The sequence below is a fragment of the Vulpes lagopus genome, chromosome 3 (genome assembly GCF_018345385.1).
Source record: "Vulpes lagopus strain Blue_001 chromosome 3, ASM1834538v1, whole genome shotgun sequence".
NCBI lineage: Eukaryota > Metazoa > Chordata > Mammalia > Carnivora > Canidae > Vulpes > Vulpes lagopus.
Window position 1 is genome coordinate 3,500,513 of NC_054826.1, and position 20,104 is coordinate 3,520,616.

A 20,104-nucleotide genomic window follows, 5' to 3' on the forward strand; every position below is an offset into this window, starting at 1 on the left:
AGAGAGAGAGAGAGAGCAAGCAATGGGGAGGAGGGACAGAGGGAGAGAAAGTCTTAAGCAGACTCCACGCTGGGTGTGGAGCCCCAATGTGAGGCTCACTCCCAAGACCTCAAAATCATGATCTGAGCAGAAACCAATAGTCCAGTATGATACTTAACTGACGTCACCACCCAGGTGCTCCAGAAACCTGTTTCTTCTTGAAATCAAAGTGTGTCCATGCGTTTGTTTCTATGGGCATTCGCAATAGGTTGGGATGTGTTATTTATTGTGCTTTGTGGCTCAGAGCTCCAAAACTTTAAAAATCCAATGGCAAGGAACAATCTGATTCTTACTTTATCAGTCAATGCAAGGCAAAGATATAATCAAGAAAAAAAATCAATAAACATAATCCACTAAACAACCAGAAATGTGGTTATTTGGAATAGACCTAGTATGGTTATAATTAAACATATTTCATTTTTTTTCTCATAGGATTAATTTAAACTTTAAAAGAATGCTTCTATAAGTTTTTATGTTTATGTTATGGTCCATTTCAAATCATTGTTAAATAAAACTATGGTGATCTTTTTACACACTGAATAGTATGAAGATTAAAAAAGCATAAGGCTTTTCGTTGCAAAATTATTTAGCTAGATAGAGATACACTTATTGCATGGGTAGATATATATCCAAGGGAATTATCAGTGCATTCACAGTGAATTAATTAGAATGAGGCCTTCCTACTCTATCAGATATAGTAGATTTAAGAGGGATATAGAATTACTATATTTTCTACAGTGAGAAGTTAGTGAAATGCTTACTCCAATGCACAAAATAGAAAAGATAATCCAAAGAAGGATATTTGTGACTGAAACACACCTAGAAACATGAAACTACAAAGATAATATTAAACTTGAACTTTGAAAAAAATCTTTTAGAGAAGAAGGAAAGAGAAGATTACCAAACACATGAATGATAACATGCATTATGTGGCAAAATTCATATACACAGAATATTTTTGTATACCTATCAGTGAATTAGATAACATTAAGAAAAAGGAGGGCACGATAATAACTACATGGAGTGGTCTGAAAAGTATAATTAAAATTCGGTGCAAATAGAGGAAAAAGCAAGACAGGAAGAAAAGTAGAAGTTGAGGAATCATTGTAATTTTTAGGCAGACACAGCTTAGATCAAAACTTTCATCCTATTTTATCCATTTTTTCAGTAATTATCTTGTAAAGCACTTAAATAAGAAAAGAGCAGATTCAAAGACTTGAACTAATGCCCTAAGTGTCTCTACAGCAGGACCAAACGTTGTATTTCCTCCGACAGTAAGGATCGTATTTCCCACTACTCTTCACTGACTTGAAGACCAAACTTCAGTGTACGGGCTTAAGATAAGAGACACTGTCTATGTATTTAAACACACTTGAAGAAAGAAAATGATAGTACAGATGATATTTGCTGAGAGTCAGGAGAGCCAATAGGGTTGGATCCTTGAATTGAAAAGAAAACAAGTGGAATGAGTCCTATAAAGAGTGAACATTTACATGGAGGCCACAGAAGAGAATCTGAGAAGCCCACATTCCCAGGAACAGAGGTTCCTACCAGAGGAATGAGTGCATCAACTTGCATTCATCCTTATCTTTTTTTCCACCATTTCCACCCAGTCAGGCTCCATTAAACAATGAATGAAAGTTATCAGAGTGTATTTACAATGTACCTCACCATGGACCGGTGACTTCAACTTGGCAATTTTCTGATAAAGGAATTATAAGGACAGGAATGAGCAGGTGCTCCGCAAGCCGATTTAGAAAGCAGTGCTGAGTTTGATCTTTGGGGAGATTAGCAGTCGTGCCTTGCTGCCTAAGGTGAGCTGCCTCAGAGATGAAGTAAAGGACAGATTTTAAAGGACTGTTTGATCCGTTTCCTGCCACCTCTTAAAAGTTAAAATGCACTGAGTCACATAGTGTATTCTTCAAATTGCAATTATTTGCAATGCATGATATGTAGCAAAATAAAGTCACTCAGATTAGTAATCTTAATCTGAAGGACTGAAAAGTTAGATGGACACAAACAGGAATGCATTTTGGAAGAAGTGCAAATTGGATTAAGACATAATTCATGGAAAAACAGTGGAAGATAAATTTGAACTTGTTAATTGTGGAGATTATTTTGAGTATATTGCACTACCATTTACACAATTGAAACAATTCTCATCTTGAAAATAATGATTGTATGATAATTAAATATATGTTCATATATGCACATAAGCTGTTTTGCCTTTGTTTTTTACAGACATCATCAAATTAATTGAGGCCATGTGGGATGCTAAAATCCCCATTATTCTTAATCCCATGATATATACTTGCATTTCAGATCCTTCATGTAGTCAAACCATCCATCACCCTAACTTTTTGCAAATATGCTGTAACTTCCTACTTTATAAAGACCATAGTGCTCAATAGGCAAGAGCTCCTCCCCTCTCCCACTTCCCCACACCAGCTGGAGCATTACAAATTTATCTGCAACCATTTACTTTGCACTCTTGTTTGATTCTCAGGGAAGGAATCAGATCATCATGGGTTATTCCTTTTCACTTATGACCAAATCCTATTCAGGGTTATCTCTACCCTAGTCTGTCTTTTTATATCAATTATCCTTTCTTTCCTTTGCTCAGTTTTTTTCTCTACTGACCTTTAGTCATCTGCATAGAAACACATTCAGTCTCTCCACTTATAATTAAAATCCTAATTTAATAATGTTCTCATTTATTTGTTTTTGGTTTTATTTTTAAAGATTTTATTTATTATTTATTTGAGAGAGAGAGAGAGAGAAAAAGAGAGAGAGCATGAGCAGAGGGAGAGGGACAAGCAGACTCCCCAGTGAGCATGAGGCTCCATCCCAGGACCCTGAGGTCAGGACCTGAGCCAAAGCCAGATGCTAAACCTATGAAGCTACCCAGGTGACCCTCTCATTTATTTGTTTCATAACATTTCTCATTAAAATTTCAGGAAAGAAAGATTAAAATGAGAAGTATTTTAGGTGAAGACATCAATATTTTTCATAGGTTAGTGATGACTACTGTTCTGTAACTATTTACACCCTCTAAAATCTACTTTGCAGGTCTTTTTTGAAGGAACTAAAAAATAAGTGAAGCCTCAATTGTAATCAACATAAAATGATATTAGAAGAACTAATACAATTTTATATAGATCAAATAGAAAAATATATACAAAACACACAAGTAAATAATTGTGTAGATAGATGATAGATAGATGATAGATTATTTCAACATCGACAGGAGCACATCAGAATAAAATTTCTCAGCCTGTATTTTGAATATATTCTACAGTAGAATCATCTGGAGTTTTTGTTAAAAAAAGGCCGTTTCTTCAGGCCCACTTCAGTCTTTCTGAGAAAAAAAAAAAGTAAAGCCCAGGGATCTGAATGTTACTAGATTTCCAGGCTGAAATTATTCAACATTTAAGGCACACTGCAAGAGGAGACATATTTAAATCCTTTGTTGATATTTTCTATGTTCTATTTCATTTTTATAAGGACATAAAAATATTGTACTCCTAAAATAAAAAAATGATAGATAGATTTAGTCCACTAACAAATTCTTCACAATAAAAAGAGTCAGGGTCAGTTAATAGTTCCACTAAAGCTATATTGATGAATCCATGATTGTCAAACAAAACCTTGTCTCCCAGTGAGTGTTAGCTAACATGATAAAGATTTTTACGCTAGTTAGAAAAACTCTTAATGTTACTTAGGTTACTACAACATAGAGGAATGGCACTAACAGAACCGGCAATCATGATAAAGCTGTTATCTGAAAACAAAAATGATGGGCACATTCATGGTATACTCTACGTTAGATCTTCCCACAATATATATATATATATTTTTTTTCTAAGAGCAGCTCCAAAATAGTAGACATAGCCAATAAAAAAGGAAATATTTTATCATTTTAGTGGGCTGACAATATGGATTATTCATACCAACATGGATCATTCATGGAAAAATGGATAAATTGCCTAAATCAGAGAAAAGTATGTTCTTTTTACCTTTTTTAAAGAAAGGATCCCTTCTCTGGTCTCTTTGTCAGTGGATATGGAGAATATTCCAATACCATCACCATTAATGATGGAGTAAGTCATGTCAGCATTTGAACCAGTGTCTGCATCATTTGCTTTGATTTTCCCAACAGCTGAACCAACTTGAGCTGATTCAGGAACATACAGTTGATAATGCTCTGAAAAAGATTTCATATTAAAATTATTTGATGATAGTATAGTTCACAAAAAATAGTTTTACAAGAAAAATACATGAAAATGTTTAGACCACTCATTCAAATGAACGTCATATTAAGTAGTATATAAAATGGATGTGCTTTCAATTTTTAAATACGAGTAAATTGATCAGTAGTGAAATACTAGACTAACATAAACTTTAAAATATATGTAAAATAACCTACATGAAAAAAATTGTAGATATCTTAATATAAAGTATTTTATTAGCTCTACATCCCTCAGCAATAGAAAAAAAAGATAAGGGAGAGCAAATTTGCATTCTCATATTGAGCAAAAACTAAATTACTTAAGTATTAGTGTAATACCCAATGCATTTCTCCTTCCAAGAAGCATGTGAAATTAAAAATATGAGTTCAAAAACTTGATATTCAAAATTTAAAATTCAAATCGATAATAGATAAAAGAATATAGCATATTTGTAAATATGATTATTATTCCAATCAACAAACTTAAGTTTAGTAAAATGTATAGGTTCCTGACAAAAAGAGACAATAAATGTATTTATGCACTTAATTAACATGTATTCTAGGTCAGCTTCTGGAAACATTTTGAAGTGGTTTTATATAATAAAGTCATAAATAAAATAGAATTATTAAAAGTAATAAAAAGAAGATGTGGTCTATGTATACAATGGAATATTCCACAGCCATTAGAAAAGACAAATACCCACCATTTGCTTCAATGTGGATGGAACTGGAGGGTATTATGCTGAGTGAAATAAGTCAATCGGAGAAGGACAAACATTATATGTTCTCATTCACTTGGGGAATATAAAAAATAGTGAAAGGGAATAAAGGGGAAAGGAGAAAAAATAAGTGGGAAATATCAGAAAGGGAGACAGAATATGAAAGACTCCTAATTCTGGGAAACAAACTAGGGGTGGTGGAAGGGGAGGTGGGCGGGGGGTGGGGGTGACTGGGTGACAGGCACTGAGGGGGGCACTTGACAGGATGAGCACTGGGTGTTATTCTGTATGTTGACAAATTGAACACCAATAAAAAATAAATTTATTTAAAAATTAAAAAAATAAAATTAATAAAAAATAATGACAAAATTAAAGAATGAGAAAAATAAATATAATGACTTCATAAGATGATGTAGTATTTGTGTTTGAGTTAATTTTTAGACTATATATATTAAAACGCTGTTGATTATATAAATCTCAAGACCTCATATGCAGAAATATATTTTTCAGCATGTCCTGATACTATATGTTTACACTGAACAATTTAAAAAAATTCAGTTTGTTCTGATACTAAATTCAGAGAGAGCTCATAAATCTTCCCTTATAGAAAGTTGTGAAATACATGTTAAGAAGCATAAATGTTCATTACCAAGTGTTCTACTGACAAATTAGGAACATATCTATTAAAACAATTTATTTGCCATAGAAAATCTCAAATAAAAACACAAGTAGCAGGAACCTTGAATTAAAGTGTAATTGTATAAGAGTTTCAACCAAGACTAAATGGTGATTTAACACTACGCATAGATACAATTAGACTATATAGATAAGTGAATGTGGAACCTGCATGAAAATAATTTCCTAAACCAATATTTTGTTAGATATGGTATGATAATATTTTTAAATTAATATACCTGGTACATATATGGATTACTCAAATTTATTCTAAAGATACAATTGTATGTTTTAAAGTGCTATATTGGATACTAAAGATTGATTTATATATCTGTGTTGATTCATTACTCAACAGAGATTTTCTCAGTTCTCTGTGATGAACATTTGTGATGTTACCTGACATTAATTTTTACTTCACCAGTCCTCACGAACTGAGCATTTCCTGGGTAGACCTCCTCTGGGAAACACATATTCCCTTAACCTTAATCATGTATTTTTATCAGGATTTGTCATATTGCTAAACATTCTACCCATCTTGATATATTTAATTGACCTCTGAAGGGTGTGAGGCCCAATTTCTACAAGACTCCACCTTTCTGCTTGAAGTTGATTTGTGAAAGGGTAGGCAGTTGATTCACAATGATCCAAAGAGAGTATATTCCCCATAATGTTGGAACTGGAACTAGGAAAGAACTTGAGTCTCTCTTTGGTGGCAAAGCTATGAAATGTTGGAAGGGGCTTCTGACGAGAGTCATATTTCCAGAATTCATGTTGAAGTACCTAATCTCAGGGCACAAATTTAATATCAGGAAAAAAAGCCATAACTTTTAGAATCTCTGTAATTATCAAAATGTTCCCAGGCAGTTATGTATAAAATAGGACATTGTTCTGTAAAGGAGAGAGAGAGAGAGAGAGAGAGAAATAAATTACAACATATCTCTCCTTTTTTTATTCCTGAAGTAGAAAGGATAGGATGCCAAGTTTCTGGTTGTTAAGGTCTCTAAGTTGCAGCTCAACTTTCCACAAATTTGTAAGCCTCCCAAAGGACTCTCAGCTGATAACACATTTGTAAACAAAAGAAGTCTCAGTTCACAGAGACAAATAAGCAAAACACAGAATTATTTTGGTGGTAATGTTACAAAGTCGGTTGTTTTTACAAAGAAAGTTGCAAAAAACTGTGTAAGTTGGTCGTAAATGACTCACGTCCCAGAAAACGTCTAGGTCCCATCTTATAAGAGAAACCATACCCCTGGAAGAGGATACTAATATTATTGGTACATTATAAGAATTCCAAGTATATTATGTCTTTCCCATTCATTATGCCCCATTAGACAAATAAGAGCATATTAGTATTTCAACTTACACACTTCCATAAAGTTGAAAATTTTTGAGTTGTAAATTGCATTTAACATGTCACCTAATGGGTAGCCTGGGTGGCTCAGCAGTTTAGCCCCAGCTTTGGCCCAGGGCGTGATCCTGGAGACCTGGGATTGAGTCCCATGTTAGGCTCCCTGCATGGAGCCTGCTTCTCCCTCTGCCTGTGTCTCTGACTCTCTCTTCCTCTTTCTCTCTCTCTCTCTCTTTCTGTGTCTCTCATGAATAAATACATAAAATATTTTTAAAAAATGTCACCTAATAACTGGAAATAGCTGATAAGATTTATTTATAAATCAAAAGACATTTAGGATATTTTTAGAACTTCCAAGGACTGAATCAAGAGCCAGGCACTAGAAAATGCTATAAATTCCAGGAGAATAAATATGGTGAGGTTCCTCAAGAAAACACATACCAAATATATATATATTATATTATATTATATTATATTATATTATATATTTATATATCTATTTTACATATATAAAATACCAAAATATATGCCAAGTATATATTTATATATATTTAAATATATACATATTTATTTATTTAAAAATAGGTATAGAAGAATGGTACCTGAACATAATAAAGCCCATAACAATAAGCTCATAACTTTTTATTTATTTATTTATTTTTATTTATTTATGATGGTCACAGAGAGAGAGAGAGAGAGGCAGAGACAGAGGCAGAGGGAGAAGCAGGTTCCATGCACCGGGAGCCCGACGTGGGATTCGATCCTGGGTCTCCAGGATCGCACCCTGGGCCAAAGGCAGGCGCTAAACCGCTGCGCCACCCAGGGATCCCATAAGCTCATAACTTAAAAATCATGCCCAATGATGAAAAATTAAAAAGCTTCCTTCTAAGATCTGGATGAAGACAAGAATGCCCAATATTTCCACTTCTAATCAGAACAGTACTGGGAAGTTCTACCCAGAGAAATTAGAAAGACAAAAAAAAAAAAAGAGGAATCCAGTTACAGAGGAAGAAGCAATATTATCTGTTAGTAGATGTGAAGATCTTATAGGTAGAAATCCTTAAAGACTCAAAAAAAAATAGTATTAGAATAAACAAATTCAGTAGAGTTATGGGATACAAAACCAAAATACAAAAATCAGCTGTGTCTCTTTACACTAATAAACCATCCAAAAAGGAAATCCAGAGAACAGTCCAGCTTGCAATAGCATTAAAAAGAATAACACACTAAATAAAGAAACTTAACCCATGAGGTGAAGTGACTCTGTGCTAGAAAAATGCAAAATATTGATGAAAGAAATTAAAGGAGATACGAATAAAGGAAAGACATCCTATGTTTAAGGATTGAAAGACTTAATATTGTTAAAAGACCCATACTACTTAAAGCCATCGACTAGGTCGATGCTATGCATTGCAATCACAATTCCAACAGTGCTTTTTCACTGAAATAGACATAATATCTCAGAATATGGAACTACAAAAGATGCAGAATTAATGAAACATTTGAGAAAAAAAGAACAAAACTAGAAGCTTCAAGCTTCCTGATTTTAAAATATATTACAAGGCTACAGTAATTAAAACAGCATAAAGACAAACATGGCCCAATGGAACAGAATAGAGAGCCCAGAAGTAAACCCAACCTTGCAAGGGCAGTTGAACGTTGGTAAGAGTTTCAAGAGTAAACAATGGGAAAAACAGTTTCTTCATCAAATGGTACTGGGAAAAGTGGATATGTATATGCAAAAAAACAAAACAAAACAAAACAACAACAACAAAAAAACAAAACCTGAAATTGGACCTCTACATTACAGTATGTATATATATATATATATATATATAAGAAAAAAAAACTCAAAATGAAACAACTTAAATGTAAGGCTTGAAAATATAAAATTCCTAAAAGAAAACATAGGGAAAATCTTCTTGACATTAGCTTGCAATTGTTTTTTGGATGTGACATCAAAAACTCAGGCATTGTGGGATGACTGGGTGGCTCAGTGGTTGAGCACCTGCCTCTGACTTGGGGCGTGATCCGTGGTCTCAGGATCGAGTCCCACGTGGGGCTCCGTGCCTGAAGCCTGCTTCTCCCTCTGCCTGTGTCTCTGCCTCTCTCTCTCTCTCTCTGTCTCTCTCATGAATAAATAAATTTAATCTTAAAAAAAAAAAAATCAGGCACCAAAAGCAAAAATGGATGGTGGATCTATACCAAACTAAAAAACTACTGTACTGCATAGGAGACAATCAACAGAATGAAAAGGGATCCTAAGAATGGGAGAATATACTTGCAAACCATAAATCTAATAAGGTGTTCATCTCCATAATATATAAAGAATTTAAAGTCAATAGCAAAAAGTAAATAAAAAATAAATAAATAAGCCCAATTATAAAACCGGCAAAAGATTGAAGAAGACATTTCTCCAAAGAAGACCTCCAAATTGCCAACAATTGTATAAAAAAGGTGTTCAACATCATTAATTATCAAGGATATGAAAATCGAAACTACATTTAGGGATCACCTCATACCTGGTGGAATGACTATTATCAAAACACAAAAGATAAAAAAATATTAGTGGTCTTGTGGAGAAATTGGAAACCGCGTATACTGTTGCTGGGGAGGTAAAATGGTGCAGCAGCTATAAAAAAGTTTGGAGCTTCCTCAAAAAACAAACAAACAAACAAACAAACAAACAAAAATAGAACTACTTTAGGATCCAGCAATTCTACTGCTGGGTACATATCTCAAAGAACTGAAATTAGAATCTCCAAGAAATGTCTACATTACCATGTTCATTGTAGGATTATTCACAAGGCCGAGATACAGAAACGACTCAAGTTGCCATCAATAGATAAATCAATAAAGAGAATGAATAAAGTACTAGCAATTTGGAAAATAAAACCTTTGTGTGTGTGTGTGTGCATGTGTGTGTGTGCGTAAAAGGTGATATTTTAGTGAGAGAATTATGGGATTAACAGGAGAGGAAATTAGAATTAGGATAAATGGAGACTAAGTCAATGACTTTTAGATGTCTCTGATAATAAAGATCACAAAGAATATCAAAAACAGTCTTGCCAGAAATTAAACAATTTTACAGAAACCAAGATCTTTGGGACCAGGGTCCTTTTAAAGGGCCTAGTATACATTTAATGCTTAAGTGTTTTATTAATTTTTGAGTTTACCATAAACTCTACATTCACATGGACCATTGTAACTTTAATTCAACATAATAACTTTATGTGTCACATTTTTTAGTATTGTGTAATTAACCACGGGAAGAAATAGATTGAATTATCCTAAAATAAGAAAAATATCAGAAATCCTTCCTCTAAATACTAATTCTAACAAAAATGCAAATACTGCTTACAAAGGCATCTAACATATAGAATTACCTTTAAGAATTCTGAAAGCTAAAAAAAGAAAAAAGAAAAAAAAGAATTCTGAAAGCTGAGAGCCAACAGCCCATGAATTATTAGGTATTATCATCCTTAAATAATAATAATTGCATATGAACCTTCATTTACCTGTTTTTTTTTTTTTATGAGAATTGGCCTTCTTTATAGATTTGAAGAACATTTGGGAGAAACTTTAAAGGGTACGAATTAAGATGTTAATCTTTGACTAACAGCCTCAACTGGATAGAAGGAGTCAGTTTACTATTTAGGAAAAAAATGCACTTTTATCTAAATAAGATTAACGAAGGTCATAACTCCTAGAATCTTGCAATACATGGTGCATGATCTTTTGCCTTTCATATTATTTTCACTCTGTAATTACTCCCTCTGGGAAAAAAAAATAACCATCTTGGATAATTTATAGCACAGCCTAATCAGCACCTCTATGGGTTGCCAAAATATACCTCAGAGTACTCTGCTCAAGTTCATAAGAAGGTTATATGCTATGTAACATTACACATTTGCAAGAGGATGAAAAAGGATGAAAAACCTCAGTGCACTTTCAGACACGCATCTAAGCATATACACGTATTTGCTCACACATTTTGTGCGACTGTGTAACACACCTATGTCATAGGGAGGCGTCTGTCCATCCCATTTATGTATTAGTGATAATCAGAGAGAGACAGAGAGATCATGGATTCAATTCTCAGAAATTATATAATAATATTATATAAAAAATAATAATATATCATATAAAATATATATTATATATAAAATTATATTATATAATATAATATAATCATACATTTTAATGTAATTTATTATAATATTATCACTATATAACTATATTATTTATTATATATTATATGTGATATGTAATTATACATTATATAATATATTATTTATTATATATTATTATTTTCTCTGTATTTATAGAGAGAGAGAAGGAGAGAGAGAAAGAGAGAGATGATAGATATCTTTCTATATATCCCACATATACTACATAGGTACAACGTACTTATACACTTAAAAATATCATGTCCTAGATATGATCATAGAACTAATTCACATAATGAAAGAGCTGATTTAAACAATACCTGCTAGATAATAGATCATGTATAAAAAATTCAAGTCATTCAATATTTGTTTTGAAAATGTGGGAATTCATTTTTAAAATTCTTTAGTAAGCAAAGCAGTCATTGTACTGCCTTCTATGTAGTTCTGCTTTTATAAAATATAATCACATCTAATAATTGTGCAACCCCAGTGCACTCATAATAAAGAACTTTGGTTTTATTTATATAAACTGCAAGAGAACAGACTTAGCTATTGTTTTATTAGTCATCAGCTAGGAAGGATATTCTATCAGAATTGTGTAGCAGTAAAGAGTCTCTGAAAAAAAAAAATCCTTCATGGTAAAACCAATTTCTGTTTTGTTGAGGGTTGAAGTAGTTAATGACTTGATAGGAGATTGTGTGATACAAAAACGTCCCCCAAACCAACCAAGGTTTCCACATTGACACCAGCATATATTCTGAGGAGATGAGGATAGAGTCACTGATTTAATGGTGTTAGATGAGTTGTTTTCTTTCACTCCTATCTTTATTTATTTATTTTTTTTCCCAGGATCTTTTTTTTTTTTTAATTTTTATTTATTTATGATAGTCACAGAGAGACAGAGAGAGAGGCAGAGACAAAGGCAGAGGGAGAAGCAGGCTCCATGCACCGGGAGCCTGACGTGGGATTCGATCCCGGGTCTCCAGGATTGCGCCCTGGGCCAAAGGCAAGCGCCAAACCACTGCGCCACCCAGGGATCCCCTCACTCCTATCTTTAATAATTATTTTAGACTTTCTTTTTTTTTTTGTTAAGATTTTATTTATTTATTCATGAGAGACACAGAGAGAGAGGCAGAGACACAGGTAGAGGGATATGGACTCGATCCCAGGACCCTGGGGTCACACCCTGAACCCAAGGGAGACGCTCAACTGCTGAGCCACCCGAGGGCCCCTATTTTGATCTTTCTAATATATGTTACCAATATATGTTGAGTTCTGGATAGTGTTTTAATATTAGAATATGTTAAGATGTTTTAATGCGAGTCCTGAATATTTTCTGTTTCAATCATAAAAGCTTTGTTTCTAAACGTTTATTTTTTATTGGTTGGGAAGTGATGACTACCACTTCACATTTCATAATTTCCCTCCCTGTCCTTTCCCACATATTTGTCTCCTTGTTTATATATATATATATATATATTTCTTTTACCCTACTTTTGTTATTTTAGATCAGTCTTTAATATTATTGGTTCGTTTGATATTCATTGCTTCCAAGACTGATTTTAATTTAGCAGTTTCAGTTTTCTAGAACTCCTCATTTATTTCCTATATCTCCTTTTACACATGATCATGGAGTCTGTTTTTATTTGTAATTATTTCAACAAAAATATATTTAGATCAGAAACTTTGAGTGCTCTTTTATTAGTACATTGAAATTGTTTGTTTCTGTTCTATTAAAAACGGTAACTTGTTCTAGAAAGAAAGTTGGGTGTTTATCATTGTTCTATCCTCATTCTGTAAAAATGACCTTTCCTTTTATTTCCATAATTCCATATGTTCCTACCTTTTCTGATTTTAATAAACCTCATAAATTATATATAATTAGTATAACTATCATTTTTTAAATATTTTATATATTTGAGAGAGAGAGAAAAATGTGAGTGTGTGCAGGGGCCTGGGAAGGACAGAGAATCTCAAGCAGACTCTGAGGTTGAGTGTAGAACCCAAAGTAGGACTTGATATCAGGACCCAGAAATCCAACCTCAGCCAAAATCAAGAGTTGGATGCTTAATCGAGTCACTCAGGCACCCCACAACTCTTAAAGTTTTTAAGATACCAGATAACTTGTCATTTCCTGAAATTTATGTCTTTTGTTAAATAATGTGTATGTAGTAATATCGCGATCATTTTATGTTTAATGTATGTTTCTTGAATCTTTCCATCTACAAATACCATGAAATACTCTTGTATTTTCTTTGAAAGCAAAACAGCATATAACCCTTTAATAAATTTGTAAAACTTCAGGATATCAAGGTTTCTACTTTCACACTGATGGTCCATCATGACAGTGCCTGCCATTTTCTACATGTGGACATGTACCAGCATTTTCAGTTTTCTAGAACTCTGTGAAGTGTACTTCATCTATTTGTCAAACCAAATGGATGTTCATATCTGTTTTTCTGCCACATTCCAATTTTTTTTCTTTAAAAGTTCTTCATTATTTATGAATTTGTACTTACCCATATGGAATGCTGGGTCAACCTAGGTTTGTCAATTTGTTCAGTAAATGTCACTTAGCTTATAGTGGCATAATTTCAGGTAATAGGAATACAGCAAACAAAACAGACACAAGTCCTCATCCTTATCAAGAGTATTTTTTTACAAAGGAGAGACAAAATGAGTCATATATATGGTAAAAAATATATAGTATATGACACCATGATAATTCTAAAAATTACATATATAGCATGTTTATTAGCTATTTATGCAATTAATCATCTAAACATCTCAGTAGCTTACAACAGCAAATATTTAATTCTACATTGCATTATAATGAAATTTTTTAAGCAGATAAGAAAAACTAAGAACAGATAAAGAAAAAAAATTCTTTACAAAGTTGTTTTTTTTTTTGTTTTTTGTTTTGTTTTTTTTTTTTATCTGCCCAGGAAAGCTAATTTATATGTTTTGTCTTTATCAGGTCTTGGATGATATGACACCCTATTCAGGCATGTGCTTTAAATTTTTTCTAAGGTTTTTAACAGACTTCCTCAGGATTTGAATTGTAAATGATGTCTCTTTGACTAATTAGGCTTGTTTATTTGGTGTTATGTTCTAGTATAAGGTCATCACTTGATATTCTGATGATTGAAGTGTCATATAACTGAATGTCCTTGTCAAATGCATTATAATGAACTCTCATATCAAATTTTTAACCATGTCCATTTTAGAACCTTTGTCATTTATAGTTACTGTTCTGATACTCTTATGAAATATGTTTCATCGTCAAGGAGATTCATAAAAAGGACTTTTTTTTAAAGATTTATTTAACTAGGTGATGGGCACTGAGGATGGCACTTGACAGGATGAGCACTGGGTGTTATACTATATGTTGACAAATCGAATTCCCATAAAAAAATAAACACACACACACACACACATAGATTTATTTATTTATTTTTATTTATTTTTATTTTAGAAATACCTGTTGAGCACAGAGCCCAATGTGGGGCTTGATCTCACGACCCTACGATAATGACATGAGCCAAAATCAAAGAGTCAGATGCTTAACTAACTGAGCCACCCAAGTGCCCCAGATTCACAAAAAGGACTTTTAACAAATATGGCTACTTGTTATTTAAAAAGGTTATTTTAAAATCCTAAAACCAAACTGGGTGAGGATTTCTAGAACCTGCATTCAACCTGAATAAAGTTGGTTACATGGAACTAAATGAATTGAGGAAGATGCTTATAGTTCTTGTGACTCTAACGTTTGCTTTTCCAGATAAAATAAATTTTCTCCTAAAATATCTATGTCTTAACAGAAATGTGGTAAAGTATTCATATGTGAACAGATTGAGACATTTAACTTTTCTCCCTACTTGAGCCCTCTGAAACTCAAAGTCTCAGGACAGTTAGAGTTATTTGTGTGAGTTCAGTAAGAATCTCTTCTCCTTATAACAGGACACCAATTGGAAACATTGGTTGTTTTATCAAGGTTTTGACTGGGATGCCATATTTGAGACAGTCATGCACAGACTCAGATATGACCAGATAGCTTTAAGGAACCAAGGTTGACTTTATGGAACCATAAAGGCCCTTGGAAATGGCTTGAAAACTTGCTTACAGAATTCTCAACAGCCTTACCAGTTGAGGAAAGAATGTCACTTTCTGGCAGGTGCAGGAGCCTCAGGATATTTGGGGACCTTGAGAAGAGGAATTCACCCAAATCCATAGGTATTGCAGGCATGTCTGACAGCCAGTATTTGGCTTGGCTTCTGGCCTAGAGAAGGTACTAAAAGTTCAATTGAGATTCTTTTTTTTTTTTATGTTACTTATTTATTCATGAGAGAGAGAGAGAGAGAGGCAGAGACACAGGCAGAGGGAGAAGCAGGCTCCATATAGCAAGCCTGATGCGGGACTTGATCCCAAGACTCCAGGATCATGCCCTGGCTGAAGGCAGGTGCTAAACTGCTGAGCCATACAGGGATCCCCTCAATTGAGATTCCTTATAAAAAGTTCCAGAACAGCAGATTTTAAAAGATCTTTATGGTCAATCACTATTTTAATTGAGCTTATGTAAATATTTAGGCCAAGTTGGTTAAAATTGGACTTGTTTTTACAAAGAATTAGTCTTGATTTAGCCATCTCTGGAAATGAGGGTAATTTTAGAGAGAAAAATTATGTTTCAATAACACACCTTTGCGATTCCTAAATTCCAGTTTTGATTATCTTTGAATGTTTTGCCTTAACTACACAACTTGAGGTACACTTCAGAGAAATTGCCATAGTAGCTCATGTATAGACAGTCTTCATGCTTATTACTCCATGGGGATAATAATAGGACCCCATGGGCATATTACTTGAACAGCTGAGAAATGGGATGGATTCCCCAAAAATTGTACAACTCAGCTATTGCCTTGACCAATTTTGTATAGTCAAGATGACAAAGTTGCCCCTTAAAAGCTAGAGAATACCCGACTTCATGGGGTTAGCTATGGATTTATGAAAATAATAGATGACCCCATTTTTTCTCATGATTGGATTAGATGATAAATCTAGGGATGCCCCATCCCCAGACAAGTCAGCTCCCACTTGCCAGTGATTCCTCACGATGAAGATATTGTTAAGGCTAGGCATCAAAGAGGGCTTCTTTAATGGTATTATCCCTTAGCTTTTTTTTTTTTTTTTTTTTGGTCCCAGGAGCCATCTCTGTTGACGTAAAACTGCAAATTGAGGCTTTAGCTGGGCATACAGTGGCCATCTTTAATTAAGCTTGACATGCACAAATTAAAAAGGTGGTCCTCCTAGGCTGAGTTGTGCCTTGATGGTCTCACTGCAGCTCAAGGAGTAACCTATGCGTTATTAAAACAGAGTGTTTGCATATACTCCAGATACCACAAAAATGTGACAGGGTTACTAAAGGACATGAAAACTCAAATTGGCACTTTAAACGATTCCTCTCTTTCCTTTAATGACTAAACTACTGAACTGGAGGAGAGTTTTGGTCAAATATCTAAGGACTCTTATTTGGATTTCCTTTTCTTTTTGTTATTCTAATTCTGTTTTGCTGTTTTCTCCCATGCCTCTCTGCCTGGTGCTGCTGAGGCTCCTTCAGTGCCACGACTTCAAGCTGACAGATGATCCTTTCTGTGCAGAGAGATCCATGCATGTAGTCTACCTTGGATTTAGCTGCCCCTGTAACGCCCATGTGTAAGTCCCCAGCTGACCAATGTAGATCCAATGTGACCATAGGTAGACCCACGACATCACTAAACCCTTCATTCAGCAGGAAAAAGTTACAGAAGTTAAGTCTTTCCACCCTTAGCAACTTTAAAGATTTAAGGGTCAAAAGTTGTTCAGGGGAAATGATGCAGAAAACAAAGACAAAAGAAATGTAGGAAAAGATGAAAGATCCTTACAAACTGCAGCACATTGACATATACTTGAGGCAGGCAGAGTAACCTTCATGCTAATACTTTGCTGGAGGCAAAAAGCAACCTTAGCTTGACATTAGCCTGACCTCCAGGATCCCATAAGTCTTCTTTAGCATATCAAATCCCTTTGGAAATTTCTTTGATCTTTACTCATTGATCTCTACTCTACATAAACTTCTAGGTTAGCAATCATCCTCCAAACATATGGACCACTGACATATATATCTGAAGGGTCTCATGACTAAAGTTTTACTAGACAGTAGTAAGTGGCCTCATCTTAACAGCAGCTAACTCCTCATGGTCCTGTAGGCCTTGCTTCTGAATTTTTTACAAACTTAAGCCATCCCTAACCCTCACTAACTAAAAAGCACATAATGAGTCACTCCTCACCATCCCAGGGGAGGGATGGTGTCTAAAGGGTTGTGTCTAAAGGGTTGTATCTCGTGCTTCAATAAAAACCACCTTTTTTTATGCCCATGCTCATGCACACATACACACACACGAAACAGAAGACAACTATGATTAAACTATCACTCTTCCGGGATGGGCTCAGATCCAAATGCATTTTCATTCCAGAATATGATGACCTGAATAAGCAACCACTGGGAGGAGGCAAGATCATGAACATAGAATGAAATCATTGAAGTGCAGTTAAAGCTTCCCTTCAAACATGGCATATTCTGTTGGCAAAATCACTGGCAAAGCACGCAGATAAAGTAGCGGGGACATATTTGCCACCCACAGGGAAACATGAGGAAAGAGAAGAAGGAACGAATCATTGTGAACAAACAATACAATCTGTTCACAGTCCATCCTCCAGTCACAAACACCTGTGTGCATCTTATAAATAAAACCTCTTGGGACGCTTGGGTGCTCAGCAGTTGAGTGTCTGCCTTCCGCTCAGGGTGTGATCCCAGTCCCTGGATAGAGTCCAGCATCAGGCTCCCCGCAGGGAGCCTGTTTCTCCCTCTATCACTCTGCTTCTCTCTGTGTGTCTCTCATGAATAAATAAATAAAATCATTAAAAAATAAATGAAACCCATTTATCTCCTCCTTGATACCATCAAAACTCTTTAAACAATGGAACCAGACTTAAATTTCAAAATCATGTGATACAGTCATATCAGAGTATGTCTCTTGATCCAGAGACCATCGATTTAGAAGGACAAATTGTTTGGCTTCCATAAATTCAACATATAATCAGGGATAAATAAAGACAAAATAATAAAAATAAAGGCCTTATTTGAAAGGAAAAGAATGCCAATGGCTCATGGTAATTCAGTAATTATTCTGTGCAATCATTATGAGGATTTCTGTCCTTAAGGCTCTGAGGCTAACTTATTTGGTGAATCCTTAAATTTGCATTTTCAGCCCTGAAAGTTATGAGACTTAATTTTTTCCCTCCTTTCTTTCATGTTGGAAAGAGATCAATGTGTTTTTTTTTTTTTCCTGTACTCATCTCTTTCTTGTAGTATCTTATTAAATGCAGCTTATAATAATCAACTCACACTACAGGCATTCTTTCTTAAAACCTCTTCTCTGGATGCGTGGATTCTTAAGTACATTTTCTACCTTCCAAATTATCCCATGAAAATGCTCACCAAAGGAGAACACAGTCATTTTCTAGCATCCTACAAGTTTTACTTTATATTATTTGCTTCTTCAAACACAAATGTCACATAATTTGTTGTAGTGGTGATGGTAACAGAATCTTTCTTCTAGAAAGATATAATATAGAATGCATACTAATTTTGTCTATTAGTTTCTATTGCTTTAAAAATTAATTCTGTCTCAATAATTTGTAATCACAAACGTTATCTCTTCTCACATTATCCAAAAACTCTGGTTTGGTTGGGCTCTGGGGTGCTCATCATTAAGCACCAGTGTTTTCTCATTAGACTAAAAAAGTAGCTTCTTTCTAGATTATGTTCTTATCAGAGTGAAGGCACAGAATAAGAGAAATTGAGCCAAACCATGCAAGCTCATTATGAGCTCAGATATGATTCAAACCATGACATGTCACATACCATTGGCCAAAGCAAATTAACTGGCCAATACCAAATTCAACAGGAAAAATCTCTTCTCCTTATAGGAAAGTATTTCAAAGGCAGGGAGAAAATGGATAATTGTGAACAAATAATTAAATACACCAGGGCAGGTAAGAGAGAAATCAAGTACTTGAAGATGAGAAGTCAGGAAAATTCTGTTCCAAACAGAATTTCCTAGGGAAATGAGACAAATGAGAATGAATGTTGTGAATGATTTCAATAAATAGCCTACACCTTCAGCAGTTTTCCAATGAAATTCTCTGAACAGTGAACTCATCTTTTTAACATATATTTTTATTGCATCCTCATTTTATTTTATTTTATTTTATTATTTTTTTAAAATTTTTATTTATTTATGATAGTCACAGAGAGAGAGAGAGAGAGAGGCAGAGACATAGGCAGAGGGAGAAGCAGACTCCATGCACCGGGAGCCCGAAGTGGGATTCGATCCCGGGTCTCCAGGATCATGCCCTGGGCCAAAGGCAGGCGCCAAACCGCTGCACCACCCAGGGATCCCTGCATCCTCATTTTAATGCAATTAAATAGGTTAAAGATTTCCAGAATAATAGCTATTTTTCATCTCATCAAATTTGAGGACAGTTCTCTATTGTCATCTGTACTCCATTGTTGTCGATGAGATGCTCACAGTGTGTCAAATTCCTTTCTCTTTGGTTTTCAAATTCTGAACTTCATCATAACACATCTAGGTGATAATATTTTTCCACTACATTTGAGATGTCTTATGATTATTTGTCTAAGGCATAATGTCTCATAGTATACTGTTTGTTTTTTTTTAAATATTGCCTCATCATTCTCTTTGCTGTCTTCATCTGCAACTCCTGTTATTATACATTGAAGATTTGTTTTCCTTTGCTATGTATTTTTTTTTTTTTTTGCTATGTATTTTAATCCTTTTTGTTTGTTTGTTTACTTGTTAAATTTTAG

The 20,104-nt window shown here is 34.2% G+C and overlaps 1 protein-coding gene across 2 annotated transcripts in view; it reads right to left on the reverse strand.

Annotated features, from left to right (window-relative positions):
• The window catches only part of CDH18 (cadherin 18), a 947,353-nt gene that overhangs the window by 84,502 nt on the left and 842,747 nt on the right, over positions 1 to 20,104 (reverse strand). For both annotated transcript variants that reach the window (XM_041746928.1, XM_041746929.1), the window contains one exon: positions 4,056 to 4,243. In XM_041746928.1, coding sequence (XP_041602862.1) covers positions 4,056 to 4,243 — 188 coding nt within the window. The remainder of the gene's footprint in view (positions 1 to 4,055; positions 4,244 to 20,104) is intronic.